General features: G+C 50.6%; 1 protein-coding gene across 1 annotated transcript; it reads right to left on the reverse strand.

Annotated features, from left to right (window-relative positions):
- Positions 1-965: 965 nt before the first annotated feature.
- On the reverse strand, positions 966-14,990 carry TMIGD2 (transmembrane and immunoglobulin domain containing 2). Its single transcript, XM_063109966.1, is given in 8 exon segments — positions 966-1,069; positions 1,072-1,160; positions 1,162-1,330; positions 1,617-1,718; positions 11,094-11,257; positions 11,571-11,688; positions 12,943-13,302; positions 14,897-14,990. Coding segments are annotated over 8 exon segments (1,200 nt in total).
- Positions 14,991-15,589: the final 599 nt, after the last annotated feature.

Genomic DNA, 15,589 nt, shown 5'->3' on the forward strand with positions numbered 1-15,589 from the left:
TAGGTGAGCCCTCACCCCTCCCATCTGTCTCCCCATGTGGGGAATGGCCACTGTGGGTGTCCAGTGTGGCACGGGGGGGGGGCCCAGGAGACATCCAGAGGCACCAGCCCCTTGAGGCATGATGGCGAGACTGAGACTCTTGTAGGGGCAAGGGCATCCCCAGCTCTTTGTTTTGGGGTCGGAGCCGGGCTTGGAGCCTGAGTCTCACACCGAGCAGGGACAGGCAGAGGGAGAGGTACGAGGTACAGGGGCAGATAAACGCCCGGACAGCAGAAACCAGCGGATACAGAGCTGGAGAAACTGAGGGGGCAAGGCTCTCAGGCCAGCCCCACCCCCTCCTCATCCGGCAGGCAGCATGGTCTGATCTGCAGAAAGGACATCTGTCCCCATGGAAACAGCAGGAGTGGGGGAGGGGAGCCAGGCCCAGCTGGTGTCACTTCAAGGTGACAGGAGGACAGGAGATCCCGGGGGGGGGGGGGGGGGGGGGGGGGGGGGCTGGCAAACACCAGGGAGCCTCTGACTTCCCCACTCCTCCCCCCATCTCCAGGCCTGCCTGAGGGGAGATAACAGCTGGGGAGGGGGTCGTCCAGCAGGACAGGCTTGGAGGCTGGGGGGTATCACCTTCATGCTCCTTGGATGTGTCTCTACCCATATAAAGGGGGGTTGGCAAGTTGACACAGAGCTCCCTCGCCACAGTGGGCCTCTCCAGCCATCCCTGGGGGCTCTGGGGCCTCCCAGATGACCCCTCAAATCCCCACAAACTCTAGCTTTGCTTTCTTCATGAGCTTTTATTGAGCATTCTGGGGCCGCAAGGGAGATCTATTGCCATAGAAACAAGGCGGGGATCTCTGTTGGACTCCTGGTCTCCCCCTGGAAGGAGTTACATCCTTTTTTTTTTTTTTTTTTTTTTTGGTGGCTGGTGGGTACAGGGATGGAACCCTGGACCTTGGTGCTAACCAAGTGAGCTAACCGGCTAGTCCTACGCAGTTACATCCTTTTGTAGCCTCTTGTGGGATCCCCTTTGTGTCTCCTGGAGTTTCCAACTCCTCTCCCACTACAGGGAACCCTCGGGCCTTGGCTGCCCAGAGGGGCCTGGGCCAGGAGAGACCCTGATGGTAGAGATGGTTTGGCTGGGCCTCTGGCTGGGGCAAGGTTTGGGGGGCCAGACGCCGTGGGGGGGTGGCAGGCTGGGGAAAAGAGAGAGCGTACACGCTCTGGCCTTTCTGGCCCTCCCTGGGTGTGTCCAGCTCCTTTCTCTCTCCAGGCCAGGTCTCACTCTTCTTTGGGGCCCCTCGAGGCCGGTATAGGACGTTGCTGTAGAATGGATTTCCTAGATGGGGGTGACACAGACCAAGAGGGGACAGTCACTTAAGAGAGTCTGGCCCTCCGCGGCTCACCTCTGGGGCTTTGCTTCTATTTCTGAAGAACGTGGGTGCAGGGCCTGGCCTTCTCCATCCCCCTACTCCCCTCCGCTCCCCGCCAGCATCCCGGCCGGGGCCCTCCTAATGGCCGGATGAGGGACGGGCCATCCCTGTCCACAGCTGCACTTCCCGCCTCGGCCACGCGGGGGCGGCCTGCGGCGCCCACGGGCTCCCCGGCGCGGTTGTCTGTGTTACCTGAGTCCTTTTCCCGGCAGCGGCGGCGACCCCAGATGCCCGCGCCCAGCGCGACCGCCGCCACCGCCACGACCCCCGCCGCCAGCAGCACTAGGAGCAGTCCTGGGAGGAGAGTGGGCGGGCTGAGGGGGCGGGGCTGGGAAGGGACACGTGCCAGGGGCTCACCTGGGAGGCTGGGGGTCCGGGGGCCATCTGCAGAGAAGACGTCACTGTCGCCCGAGGGTACCCACCTTCGAACCAGATTCCTGCACGCTCCACCCTCCGAGGTCAGAGCTCCCTCAGCCCAGGAGGGGCCTCCGTGCTGTGGGGCTTCAGGTAGGTGCCCACTCTGAACCTCAGTTTTGTCTTCTGAAAAATGAGGTTCCCTGTACCAGCCGGCCGCCTATATATATATATATACACATTTATATTTATTGAGCACTTACTATGTCCCGAGGTCCTGTGCTTCTTTAGATAGACCCACTCTAAATCCGCCCAATCCGGCCAAAGAAGCACTATTGGCTGTTTTGTTTGGGGGTTTTTTGGCTGCTGGGGGAGATCCAAACCCTCGACCTTGATGTGTTCAACACTGAGCTCTAAACAGCTGAGCAACCGGCCAGCCCTACTGGCTGTATTTTGACAGCTGAGGGAACAGGCACAGAGAGGTCAAGTTACTTGCCCAAGGTCACACAGCAAGTCAATGGAAGAATGAGGACTTGAATCAGGTCTGTATAACCTTCATGAGCCCCAGCCGAAGGCTCCGAATGCTGTGCTAAGGTGAGGTCCAGCGCCCCCAACCCCTTCATCTAGCAGGTTCTGAGGTGGGTGGGCGGGCGGTCCCTGGAGGCTGGCTGTGGGGGGTGGGGACGCCAGCCGTGCGGAGCTGGACCGACGCCTGCTTGCTTCTCCCCTCGCAGCTGCCAAGGCACAGCCTGGAGCCTGCACACCCCGCCTCTGCTAATTGCTAATTAATTGGCCCCCTTGACACAACCACAGCACACCACCCTGGAGGCAGACACGCGGCCCCGCCAGTGGGCGGGTCCTGCCAGCTGGAGAGGAACGGGCATCTCTTGGGGCGGGGAGCCGGGTGCTCCCTTCTGCCGGATGGGGGTTGGGCAGGCACCCGGGGCCGACAGGAACCACGGAGAAAGCAGGCAGGGGGCCTGGGTAGCTTGTGTCCCTCGCAAGGGTGTCGCGGCAGAGCCAGGCGAGCGTGGGAGCCGGGCTCTGCAGAAACTGGGCTGCATCCCCGCCTTGTGTACAACGCTGGCCACGTCCTGGTCCTCTCTGGGGCCTCAGCTTTGCTGATCTAGAAAGTTCTTTCCGACTTTGAGAGTCTGACCTTCACTTCTGGATTCTAGAAATCTAGAATTCTCTGCTCTTACACACTCTGAGATTGCAAAATTCTGAGTCTATTTCAAGTACTTGAGATACTGCAATTCTAAGATTCTAGATTTCATTATCACCCACCTAAGAAGGTGTTTTTAGACTTTTTTGAAATCTTAATTTGCTCCCCCATGAAATGTTAATTCCACAGATATACTTGTAAATCTGCATATGTTCTGTATGTGTATTTATACTTTATACATAAAAAGAGTAAGATTTTTTAACCCCCAAGAATCAATATTCGCCTCCTTAGGGGACAATACATGCTTTAATTTTAAGATCCCAGAACCTTCTGTCCCTATGACTCTAGAAGTGTAAGATTCCTTCTTTTTTTTTTTTTTTTTTTCCAGAGCTGGCCTGTCCAGGTATCAGAATCCTTGACCTTGGTGTTATAACACCGCTCTAACCAGCTGAGTTAACCCACCAGCCCTGTAGGATTCTGTTTCGAGACTCCACAATTGTCCAAGGTACAATAGTAATGTGTACATATTTTTGCCAAAAGACAAGCCCTAGATTTTTCAGAACAGACTTATCCATACTAACCAAAAGGTGGAAGCTGCCCGAACATCCATCAATAGGAAACTGGATTGATAATGGTGGTGTAGTCACACGACGGAATAGTCTACACTGAGGAGAAAGGACGGACCACTGCCACATGCACCAACATGGATAAGTCTCCCAGAAATCACACAGAGTAAAAGAAGCCAGACACAAAAGAGAAAGCCATTTAAAATAAATACAAAACCAGGCAAAAATAGATCAATTGTCCTGACCCGCGGGAACAGCAACGCGGACCCTGGAGGGAGGAGTGGGAATTGGAAGGAACAAGAGACGCGAGACATGGAGACAAGACAGTATTCTGATAAGGTCTCATTTATTAGCCACAAGGTCACAGCTATTTAGACAGCAGGAGGGGATCAGCAGACAAGGAAGTGAGCAGCAGGTGGCTTGCTGAGAAAACCGCAGGGTGGGTTGTTCCGGTAAATGGGAAATTCCCCTGTTATCTATGGCAAGTTGCAAAGTCTCCCACACCATAGTCACACGAGGGGTAGGGACGGAAGGTAACAGCAAACAAGGCTCTGAGGCCTCGAGGCAATAGCTGGGCTCTATGGCTCCGGACAGGCAGGCTCTTAGGCAACAGCCGGGCTCTATGGCTCCAGACAGGTCCCCCTTTTTTATTATTTCAAGCCAAGAGAACCCCTCGGGAACTGTGCCTGTCTTAGGTTGGGGCCATCCATCCCGAGCATTGTACCCGTCGTAGGATGAGGCCGCATCAATGGCGGCCCTCCTGTCTTAGGTGGCGCGTACGGGGATGTCACCCTCTTACCCGTCGTTGGCTATCCAGTTCAGCTCACAGGGGAGGCAGCCCGCTAATTTGAATTCAGCGGGACATGTGAACCACTTTGTTCTTGCATCTCTAGGCATTGGTGATGGACCTGTATAGGCCTTGCCTGCATAGCCTCAGTTTGCTGTTTAATAAATGCCATAAGTTTCTTGAACAAAAGAGGACCTAAGGCAAGCAATAGAAGCAAGCCAAGAAGCGATCCAAGAAGGGGTAGGAGGTAAGGTAGGAATCCATTCAGTCCAGACCAAAGGGGGTTATCCGCCAATTGTCTTCTTCTTTTTTCCAGGTCTTCTTGGAGCTGTTTGATTCGGTCTCTGACTATTCCGGACTTGTTGGCGTAGAAGCAACATTTTTCCTGTAGGGCCAAACAAATACCTCCCTGCTCTGCAGATAGTAGATCTAAACCTCTTCTATTTTGTAATACTGCTTCTGCCAGAGAATCTAGTTGATCTTGTAAATCTTGTATAGTTGGGGAAGTGGCTTCTACATCAGAGACCAATTGACTAGACAATTTGGTGTATTGGGTTAGAGCGTAAGCAAGGCCAGTGGTTCCGGGCGCAGTTGCGGCGGGAATTCCTAGCCCTGCAAGTAAGGGAATAAACTGTATGTCTCTTTTAGCTCTTCCAGCTATGTGATCAATTGTAGGGACAGGAACAGGCTCGTCTCCGGAAATAATGTCTACATCGGGCAGGAGGGAAGCTAAGACACACAACCCTGTCCAATTTGTGGGCAATTGGGTATAAGCCTCATTGTGACCACAAACAAAGACAGAGCCGTTAGGAGCACACAAAGGTGTAGAAACATTAATAACAGTCGAGCACTCAGTGAAAGCAACAATCCCGACGTCGATTGCAAAGCTATTGTTAACTGAAGGGGAGTAATAACAAGAGGAATTAAAAAACTGTAAGGGTTGTACCTGCAAAGGAGAAGTCAGTGAGCACTGGTTATCAGCAGAATAATTGGAATGCGGACTGGGGATGGCAAGGGGGACGGGTTGTCCTACAGTCAGACAGAGCCAACAGTTCTGTGCAAGCTCAGCATTAGACGCATTGAGCAGGTTGTAAGTAGCCTGAAGGATGTTGGAGGTCTGGGTATCGCGTTTCAACTCGCCCCTGGCTTCAGGCAGGGCTAAGGGGGCCTCGTTTATTTTCTCTATCCTCCTTTGTACCCTAAGCACTCTGGCCTGATCTTGGGGACCTCCTCCATCAGACACATGAAGAGGGGCGGAGGTGGACCAACACACGTGGCTACCCGCTGTGCCCGGGCAAGAGGTTTGGACAAATTTAGTTGAACCTGGCCCGACGACGGAAGGAATAACTGCATGTTCTCCCCCGACAGACCCCGCCATCGATTTTTCTAGGATGGCTGTATAATATGTAAGATTTCCACGGGTGCATTGCTGGAAAGAAGAATAACAAGAACTATGCACAGAACTGACAAATGTTGTACAAGGGCACGGTCCGGGGCGCCCATTGACAGCAGGAATAGCCTGTGGATTTTTAACACACTGCCATTTTAAGGCTGTCGAGCTGTCCCAGCCGGCTTGATAAGCCGCGTGACTACCGCATTGTACGATTGCTCGGACATCCCGCGGGAGACTGGAACGATATCCCCCTTTGCAATCGCATGGTTTACCGTGGATTGCCCTTAATTTTTCAAGGGCCCTCGCGGGATCCTCAAAACCAGTTTGGATCCGTATCAGCTGGCAGCACAGGCTAAGGAGCCAAAGAAGGCGTTTGGTCACCATCATTTCTACAGGAGAAGGAGAAAAACGAAAAAAGGCGTTCTCAGGGACCAACGGACTTCCTGGGTGACAGGTTACGATCAACTTGCTTAACTAATCGTTCCGGCAGCCATCTGGCCGCATCATGCTTTTGAGAAAAAACACAGACTGAGCCTCTTCCCCAAATCAAGACTGGATCTGGGCCATACCAAGTGTTACCCAGTGGGTCTTTCCATTTGACCATGGCAAATTGTTTTTGGGACTCAGGATGCCAAAAACGGTCGGCTGCGGACTTGCCGCTAGAATCCAGGTTCAAAAAATTAAGAATAAAAAGAGCTTGATTAAGTAGATTCCTGGGGGAGCCTTTTGTAGGATAGCATCCCCCTTTTTTATTTTCTCAAGGCAAGTCTTTAAAGACAAATGTGCTCTTTCAACAATTCCTTGGCCTTGAGGATTATAAGGGATACCCGTAAGATGTTGTATCTGTAATCTAGCACAGAAATCTTGGAAGGCCCTTGAGGTGCAGCCAGGGCCATTGTCAGTTTTAATTTGTTTAGGAGCTCCTAGAATTGAAAAGCAGTGTAATAAATGAGAAATGACATGTTTAGTGGCGTCTCCCGTTTGTAGAGTGACAAGCAAAAATCCACTATAGGTGTCTATGGACACATGTATGTACTTTAAGTTGCCAAATTCTGGATAATGGGTAACATCCATCTGCCAAATCTTGTTTGGGACAAGTCCCCTAGGGTTCACTCCAAGGTGGGGGATTGGCAAATGAGTAACACATGTGGAACATTGTTTGACTATTTGTCTAGCTTGTTCTCTAGTAATTTTAAATAGTAATCTAAGTGTGTGAGCATTAACATGATGAAGGGCGTGTGTAGCTTGAGCCAGTGTTACAGGGTCGGCTGCAATAGTGGCCACGGTTTTGGTGGCTGCATCGGCTAGGCTGTTACCTTTGGTTAGGGGGCCTGGTAGGCCGGAAGGTGCTCGAATATGCCCTATGAAAAAAGGTGTGGGTCTATGTTGGATGAGTTGCTGACATTGTAAGAATAGTTTAGCAGTATTGGAAATATGTTTGATTTGAGAAACTGCTTCTAAAAGTGGAATAGAAGGAGCCAAATAGGCACTGTCGGGATAGATATTAAAAGCCTGATTTGGGAAGGCTGACAGCACCGCAATGGCAGCTTGTAATTCTACAAGCTGAGCAGAAGTATGACTGGTGTTAAATATGATTATTTTATCATTGACAGTATAAGCCGCGGTGCCTGTGGACGAGCCATCAGTAAACACTGAAAGGGCATTAGCTAAGGGCACTTTGCTAGTGGCTCGGGGAAATATAAAGGCATGTAGATTACAAAACTGAATAAATTTATTTGATGGGTAGTGGTTATCTATTATACCAGCATAAGAGGCACAAGCTATCATCCAGGTGTCCGAATTTTGTAAGAGCCAATCAACCTGTTGTTGGGTATAAGGTTGGATTAATGTGGTTGGCTCAAGCCCAAAATATTTTCTACTATTTTCTCTGCCTAATATAATCAGGTTTGCAACAGCATCATAGTAAGGAAGTAAAGTCTTTTTGGGGTATGAAGGTAAATGAATCCACAGAATAGGGTTGTTTTGCCAAAACAGTCCTGTAGGGGCAGCTGTTGCATTAAAAATGATAAATGTTAAGGGTTGAGCGTAGTCGATGCTGGTAACAAACTGAGCTGCAATAGCATCTTCTACCTTTTGGAGTGCAGCCAGTGCCTCTGGAGAAAAGGACCTAGGAGATTTGGGGTCTGGATTTCCTTTTAATACGTCAAATAAGGGTTTCAGGTCACCTGTGGTAAGCTTAAGGTACGGACGGAGCCAGTTTATATCTCCCAACAGCTTTTGAAAATCATTAAGGGTTTGTAATTGATCCTTGCGAATAAGTGCCTTTTGGTTGGAAATCTGGGGTCCACTAATTTGAAAACCTAAATAGGTGTAAGGATCCTGTCGCTGAACCTTTTCGGGAGCAATTTGTAAGCCCGCTACTGTTAGTTGTTGTTTAAGTTGGGCGAAACACTGTAAAACCTGTTCTCCTGATTGCCCTGCTAATAGAATGTCATCCGTGTAATGTATATAATATATATGGATTTCCAGGCTGTTCTAATCGGTTGTAAGGCCGCAGCCACATATTTTTGACATAAGGTGGGACTATTGGCCGTACCTTGAGGTAGGACCCGCCAGTGATTTATCTTTTCATAGGCTCCTTGAAATTTATTGAGGGAATACTAAAGGCAAAACGTTTTTGATCATCAGGATGCAAAGGAATTGTAAAAAAAAAAAAGTCTTTGAGATCTATAACAATTTTAAAATAACCTAAGGCGGGGGGCGGCCCGTGGCTCACTTGGGAGAGCCTGGTGCTGACAACACCAAGTCAAGGGTTGAGATCCCCTTACCGGTCATCTTAAAAAATAAATAAATAAAAATAAATAAACAAATAAAATTAAATAACCTAAGAGGATTGCAACTGGGGATGGTAAGCCAGGCTGTAAGGTACCCACAAGCACCATTGCAGCGTTAACAGCTCTTAAATCTTGTAATAATCTCCATTTTCCAGATTTCTTTTTAATAACCAATACGGGAGTAGTAATTCCATGGGGAGTTACTTTCAACAATGTGTCCGGCCAGTAATTGTTCCTGCACTAACTGTTGGGCGACACATAGTTTTTCTGATGTTAATGGCCATTGATCAACCCAAATAGGCTTGTCCGATTTCCAAGTGATGGGATCAGCACGTCTTTGGGGTGCAGGCATGTCAATGGCCGAAATTAAAAACTCCCAACCCCCTTTTTATCACGTTGGCCTGTAACTGGGATGGGTTGTAAAATGCCCTGGGCTGTATCCTTGAGCTAGCATTTGAGCAGCAACTATGTCATTAGGGCTGCACATTATTACTCTCATTTGTGAGAGCAGGTCCCTTCCCCAAAGATTAACAGGTAAATTAGGGAGGATAAACGGTTTGATGAGACCTGAGTTATTTTCTTTATCTTTCCAAGTAAGGTATTTTGCACTTTGTTTAGGATTGTTGCTTTGTCCAATCCCTTTTAAGTTGGTTAAGGTCTCGGAAATAGGCCAACTGGTGGGCCAATCCTCCTGTTTAATGATGGTAACATCAGCCCCGGGATCTATTAAGCCGGTGAACTGTTTACCATCTAACCATAAGGCGAGGGAGGGGTTTGGATGAGAAATTTGTTGAACCCAGGAGGCATCAGAGGACCCAAAACTTCCAGATCCCCTTAGAGCATTATGAGCTTTGTGTCTAGTCTTTATTAGTGGGAGTAAGATTAATTGGGCTATTCTTTCTCCTTGGGGGCTAGTAACAATGTTACTAGTTGCTTTGGCCATGATTTTAATTTCCCCTGTAAAGTTATTATCGATTACTCCGGGATATATTAGTAGACCCTTTATAATGGCACTGCCTTGGCCTAGAACTAACCCAAAGCTTTCGGGGGGCAATGGACCAGTAACCCCCGTGCTTAAGGCTTGAGTTCCCATTTCAGGGGTTAGTATTGTGCAGGAGGTGGAACAGAGGTCCAGTCCTGCACTCCCCGGGGCGACTCTACTGAGTTTTGAAATGGATTGTTGTTCCCGGCTGGAACAAAATTGATTGCCCCACAGACTTGATTCGGGGCCTGGGGCTGGCCCCTCTTCCCGTTTCCCTGAAGGGGTGGTAAGGGATTTCCCTGAATATCAGTTTTAGACTTACATTCATTAGCCCAATGTTTTCCTCTTTTACACCGTGGGCAAGTCCCTGGAGTTTTAGCAGTTGAGTCCTTATTTTGGCTGACCTGACAATCTTTGGCAAAATGTCCTGTTTTGTCACATTTGAAACAACCCCTTTTATTTTTATCCTTGTTAGCCAGAAAGTCTCTAACTGTTTGTCCATTAAAAGCTGCTGCCATAGCTAGACCCTGTTGATAAGAGGATCCAATGTCTGAGCAAAGGCGAATGTGATTTATTTTTACGGGGCCTAATAGCTGCCTGACAGGCAAGATTGGCGTTTTCAAAAGCCAACTGCCTTAGATAGTCCACATTAGCGTCAATATTGCCAAATATTCTTTCTGCGGCTGTCATCAGTCTGTTTACAAAATCTGGAAAAGGTTCATCAGGCCCTTGTCTGCCTCCAGCGAGTGAAGCGCCCGAGTCCCCTTTAGCAGGGAGCCTTTTCCAGGCCTTTACGGCAGCTGCCTGAATCTGGCAGGGTCATATTCTTTTTGTTCTTCTATGCTAGAATAGTCACCGGAGCCAGTTAACATGTCAAGACCCCAGTCTTTGTCAGCCTGTAGGTTTTTTCTTGCTGTGTCCCTGCAGTTCTCCTGAAAGTCTGACTTCCAGAGCAAATAATCGCCCCCCGAGAGGGAGGCTCTAACAAGGGTCTTCCAGTCAATGGGGCTGAGCCAGTTTTCAGCTACAGACTCCAGTATAGCAAGTGTCTATGGCGCCGTGGGCCCATACCGGGAAATAGCGGCCTTTAACTCTTTAATAATATTATACCCAAACCTAGAATGGTGTCGTGTAGCCTGTCCCAGGCCATTTATGGTTTCAGACACTGGGTAGGCCTCAAACTGGCCAGTACTGCCCACATCTAAGTGACGGGGGGGGCTCTGTTACTGAGGTCCCCAGTTTACGGTCCCAGGGAGGGCGATTGCCAGCTGCCCCTTCCGCTTGTCTTAACCTTAACTGTTGTCATTTGGTGGTCAAACACTGGAATTTTTCCTCTAACTTTATGTGCTCTTCTAGCTGTTTTATTTTCTTTTCAAGCTCTTCTTTGGAATCTGGTGCAGCCATTACCGCCGGAGCAGAGGCCAAATTATGGGGGGGGGGGGGGGGGGCACGATAAGGACAGGCCCCTCCATGCACATTGTCTTCAGCGACAATCGACCTCTTTCCAAGTCGCCCCAATCAACCTCTGAGGGGTCAGGATTGGCTACATGCTCACTACCCTGGAGTTTGAATGAGGGATACTTTTTAGACTTTTTAGATTTAACAACAGGAGCCTTGGCCCCTTCACCTTCATCTTCTAAGGAAACGAGGTCTATATCCTCGCCAGGCGGCGGGGAGGAATTTCTGAGGTCAGCTTTGGAAGTGACTTTTAATACTTCCTCTGTCTGAGCCACAGTTTCGGCTATGTCCAGGGATTTGTCCCTAGTTGGAATCATGTCTTTGAGCAAATTCCTGTAGGAAAAGGCAGTCACCGGGACCTTCTCTGGCCCGCAGGTTTCATAAAAATCTTGTAATGCACTCCCAAACCCAGTCCATCTTTTTGCACTAATAGTCCCCTTCCTCCGGAAACCAAGGACAAAGATCCCGTGCAAAATCCAAAAACTTTAGCAAATCACCCATTTTAACCTTTACTCCTCGCGTCTTTAAGGCCTTTTGTAACGGTCTCACACAGACGTGATGTGGACTCAGTTCCTGTCCCATAGTCGGGCGCGCTTCCTCACCTTATCCCGACGCGGCAGGTCCCCGCGGCCGACGAAGGTCTCACTCTTTCGTTTTCAGCGGTCGACCCTCCGAGGCGCCGTCTTCCTCACGGTGTCCCCCGTATCCAGTGCCCCACGTCGGGCGCCAGAATGTCCCGACCCGCGGGAACAGCAAAGCGGACCCTGGAGGGAGGAGTGGGAATTGGAAGGAACAAGAGACGAGAGAAATGGTGACAAGACAGTATTCTGATCAGGTCTCATTTATTAGCCACAAGGCTACAGCTATGTAGCCAGCAGGAGGGGATCAGCAGATCAGGAAGTGAGCAGCAGGTGGCTTGCTGAGAAAACCGCAGGGCGGGTTGTTCCGGTAAACGGGAAATTCCCCTGTTATCTATGGCAAGTTGCAAAGTCTCCCACACCATAGTGCACACGAGGGGGAGGGACGGAAGGTAACAGCAAACAAGGCTCCGAGGCCTCGAGGCAAGAGCCCGGCTCTATGGCTCCGGACAATCAATGCTAGTAGAAGTCAGCATACTGCTGGGGGCAGGGGTAGTGCTATCCCGGGGACCATGTAGGATATCTGGGAGGCTGGAAATGTTATGTTTTTGAGCTGCTGGGGGTTGCATGGGCATGTTCAGGTGGTAAAAATCCACTGAGCTGGACACTTACAGTATGTGTGTTCCTTTGTCTGCAGGATATACTCTAAAAACATTTTTTAAAAAGATTCTGGAATGGTTTTCATCAAAACTCCAGAATTGTATATTCTCCTGAATCTTTATGATTGTGACATTCTGGAATAAGAGTTAGCAAACTACAGCCTATAGGCCAAATTCGGCCCACGGCCTGTCTTTTTAAATAAAGTTTTATCGGACCCCAGCCGATAAAGTTTTATCGGACCCCATTCGTTTCTGTGTGGTCTATGGCTGCTTTCATGCCACGAGGGCAGAGTGGAGTAGCTGCAGGAGAGATCGTGTGGCCTTTCACAGAAAGTTTGCTAAACCCCAGTCTGGAATGGTATGTTCTAGTGTGTCTTTGGTTCTGTGATTTTAGACTTCAATGTTCTCGACTTTGGGGGATCTCTCATCCTAAGAGTCTGATGGGAAGAATTTAGAATTGTATGTTTCTAGGAGCTTGAGAACAAGAGTCTTATGATTCTAACACCAAGGTCAAGGGTTTGGATCCTGTACTGGCCAGCTGCCAAAAAGCAAGACAAAAGAAGTCAAGAGTCTTTTTTTTTTTTTTTTTTTTTTTTGTCGTTTTTTCGTGACCGGCACTCAGCCAGTGAGTGCACCGGTCAGTCCTATATAGGATCCGAACCCGCGGCGGGAGCGTCGCCGCGCTGCCAGCGCAGCACTCTACCAAGTGCGCCATGGGCTCGGCCCAAGTCAAGAGTCTTAAGATTCTAGAATCTTCCGTCTCTCTCACTTGCTCTCATACCTGCAGACACCATGAGCTGTGTCCCATTACCCTCAGCCTCCTCCAACTCAGGAATCTCCATAGCTGCCCAGCACACATAGTCCCCGCTGTCGTTCATGCTGACACGGTCCAGTCGCAGGGTGAGATCACCAGGTGCCAGCCAGGACAGCTGTCCCCAGGGCCCACAGACCCCCAGGCTAAAGCTGCTGTTGGTGATGTATGGCTGGCACATGACATCACCGTCCTTGGTCCACCCAACATGGAGACGTTCCCAGGCCTGGGTCTGGGCCACCTGACAGGCCAAGATCACCTGACTGTCCTGTCTCACCCATAGTGATTTGGGCCCCTGCTGTATACTCAGGCCTGTGGCTCCTTGAATGGTTGGGGGACAGAAGAGGTGGGTGAGACCTTTCTCAGTGTGTGCACGTGAGTGTGTGTGTGACTCACTCCCCTAGTGACCCTGCAGTAAGGGTTTGAAACCTCACTGTCTGTATGACCTTTGGAAGGTCACTTCTCCTCGCTAAGGCCTAATGACCCCATCTGCAAGATGGGTATAACTCAGTCAGCTCTTGTGGAATTTCAAGATGGATTCTATCTATGACATGTCCAGCTCTCAGCCACATCAATATCACCTAACATGTGCCATGCCCTATGCTGGGTGCCCTGAACAAAATCCTTGTCCTTGAGGAGCTGATAGTCCGGGGTAAGAGAGACATGGGAAAGCATGAAATGAGAATCACGATGGAGGAGAGGAATGGAGAGTGACCACAGAGGATAACAGTGAAGGGAGGGAGAATCGACTTATAGAGGGTGGCCAGGGAGGGTCTCTCTGAGGTGGTGACATTTGAAGGGGGATCTGAATGGTAAGAGAGAACCAGTTGTGGGAAAGAAGGTCTGGAGGAAAAGCGTTCCAGGCAGAGGGCACAGCACGTGCTAAGGTCCTGGGGCAGGACCGAGCCTGGCGTGTGGGAGGAACAGCGAGGAGACCCATGTGTCTGCAGCAGAGAGAGAGACAGGGACAGAGGGAGGTGGGATGGGAGAAGTCAGCAGGGGATGGTTAACACAAGGCCTTGTGGGCCGCGGGGGTGGTGTGGGGAGGTGGGGAAAGGGGCAGTTTATCTTTTCATCTAAATGTGATGGGAAACCAAAGGAGCAGGGAGGAAACATGGTTCAGTTTCAGTTTTAATGAAAAGGTCACCCTGACTGCCATGGCGAGAACACACTGTGGGGTACAGGGGTCAGGGGCAGGAGTGGGGACACCTGGGAGTTGGCGACCGCACTAGTCCGAGCCTGTGATGCTGGGGTGGGAGAGACATGGATAGAGTTTGAAGGTTGTCCCCAGAGGAAGCGCAAGTAGGCTGGAGTTGGGGAAGACGGAAGGCGGAATGGTGGAGTATGCCCAGAGTTTGGCCTGAGGGACTATGTGCATGGTGGCCTTTGGTGGGGGACCCTGAGGGAGAAGTGGGCTGGAGCAGAAAGAATGAGTTTGCTTTTGGCCATGATAAGTCAGGTGCTTGTTAGACCCCCCAGAAGGCGAGGTCGGGTCAAGTTCTTGGTGTTTGAGATGCAATGGAGCCCAGCCAGAGACATGAGATCCAGGGAAGAGTACCAGGCAGCTGCGATAGCAGGTGCAAAGGCCTGGAGGTGGGATCGGGCCTGGCATGTCGGGAAAAGGAGGGGAGGGAGGGAGGGAAGGAAGACCAGCAGGACAGAGCTGGGGAAGACAGGGCGTGTAGAGAGGTGGCTAGAGGTCAGAGAGGAACGGGGCCAAGTCATGCAAGGGTGGCATATAGGTCATGGTTTGAATTTTCCCCTCTGAAGACCCTTCCTGACTCTTTCAACCCACATCAGGTCCTTAGTATCAGAGGGAGACGGGACCTTGTGAAGTTTGGGACTCCGAGCAGGAGGGGCAGGCAGTGGGGGGTAACGGGCAACAGGAGAGGGGTGTAGAGGGCAGGGAGGGCCAAGTACTCACCCCACAACTGCACCAGGAGGACCAGCACCATGTCCAGGGACTCCACTCCTGGCCCATCAGCCCTGTCCCAGCTGTCCCCTTCTCCCCCTCCCATGCGACAAACTTCCCGCCGCAATCTCCACCCCACGCCGGATAGGCAGAAGTGGCAGACATCCGGTGTTCGAGGCTTCTGCGGGCTCCACTTCCTGCCACTTCCTGCCTCGGTTTCCCCAAAGTGTTTTCTATCTAAAAGTCAGTGTGCTTATGTGAATCTGTGTGTGTTGGAGAAGATGTGTTCCAGTGAGCAGAAACCTTTCTGGAAGGCTCTACATAAACGCATCTGGACTGGGGCACGCATTGGAAGAGCAGGTGACACAGGGTGGAGGAGGGGGCAGACGGCAGAGGCCTGAGTGGTGGACTGAATGGCAGGATTCCTGCCTCAATTATTTTGTCCCCCAAATGTCTTCCTTGGAGGTTTGGAGGAATGGATTTCTACTGATGACTTTGACTTTGGGTCCTACCACAGGTGTGGGGGTTCCTCCTGCTGCCATGTGCTGGGGAGATGTTTGGGGACCCAGTTGAGGGATTTCATAGGCTCTATAGTTCCTCCCAGCCCTGCCCCCCTCCCCTGTCAGCAGGGCCTCCTGAGAGGAGGTGGCAGACCCACAGACCACAATGTCTCATATGCAACCGCTGAATGACCTCCTTTCTCAC

Source organism: Cynocephalus volans, chromosome 10 (genome assembly GCF_027409185.1).
Source record: "Cynocephalus volans isolate mCynVol1 chromosome 10, mCynVol1.pri, whole genome shotgun sequence".
NCBI classification, from domain to species: Eukaryota; Metazoa; Chordata; class Mammalia; order Dermoptera; family Cynocephalidae; genus Cynocephalus; species Cynocephalus volans.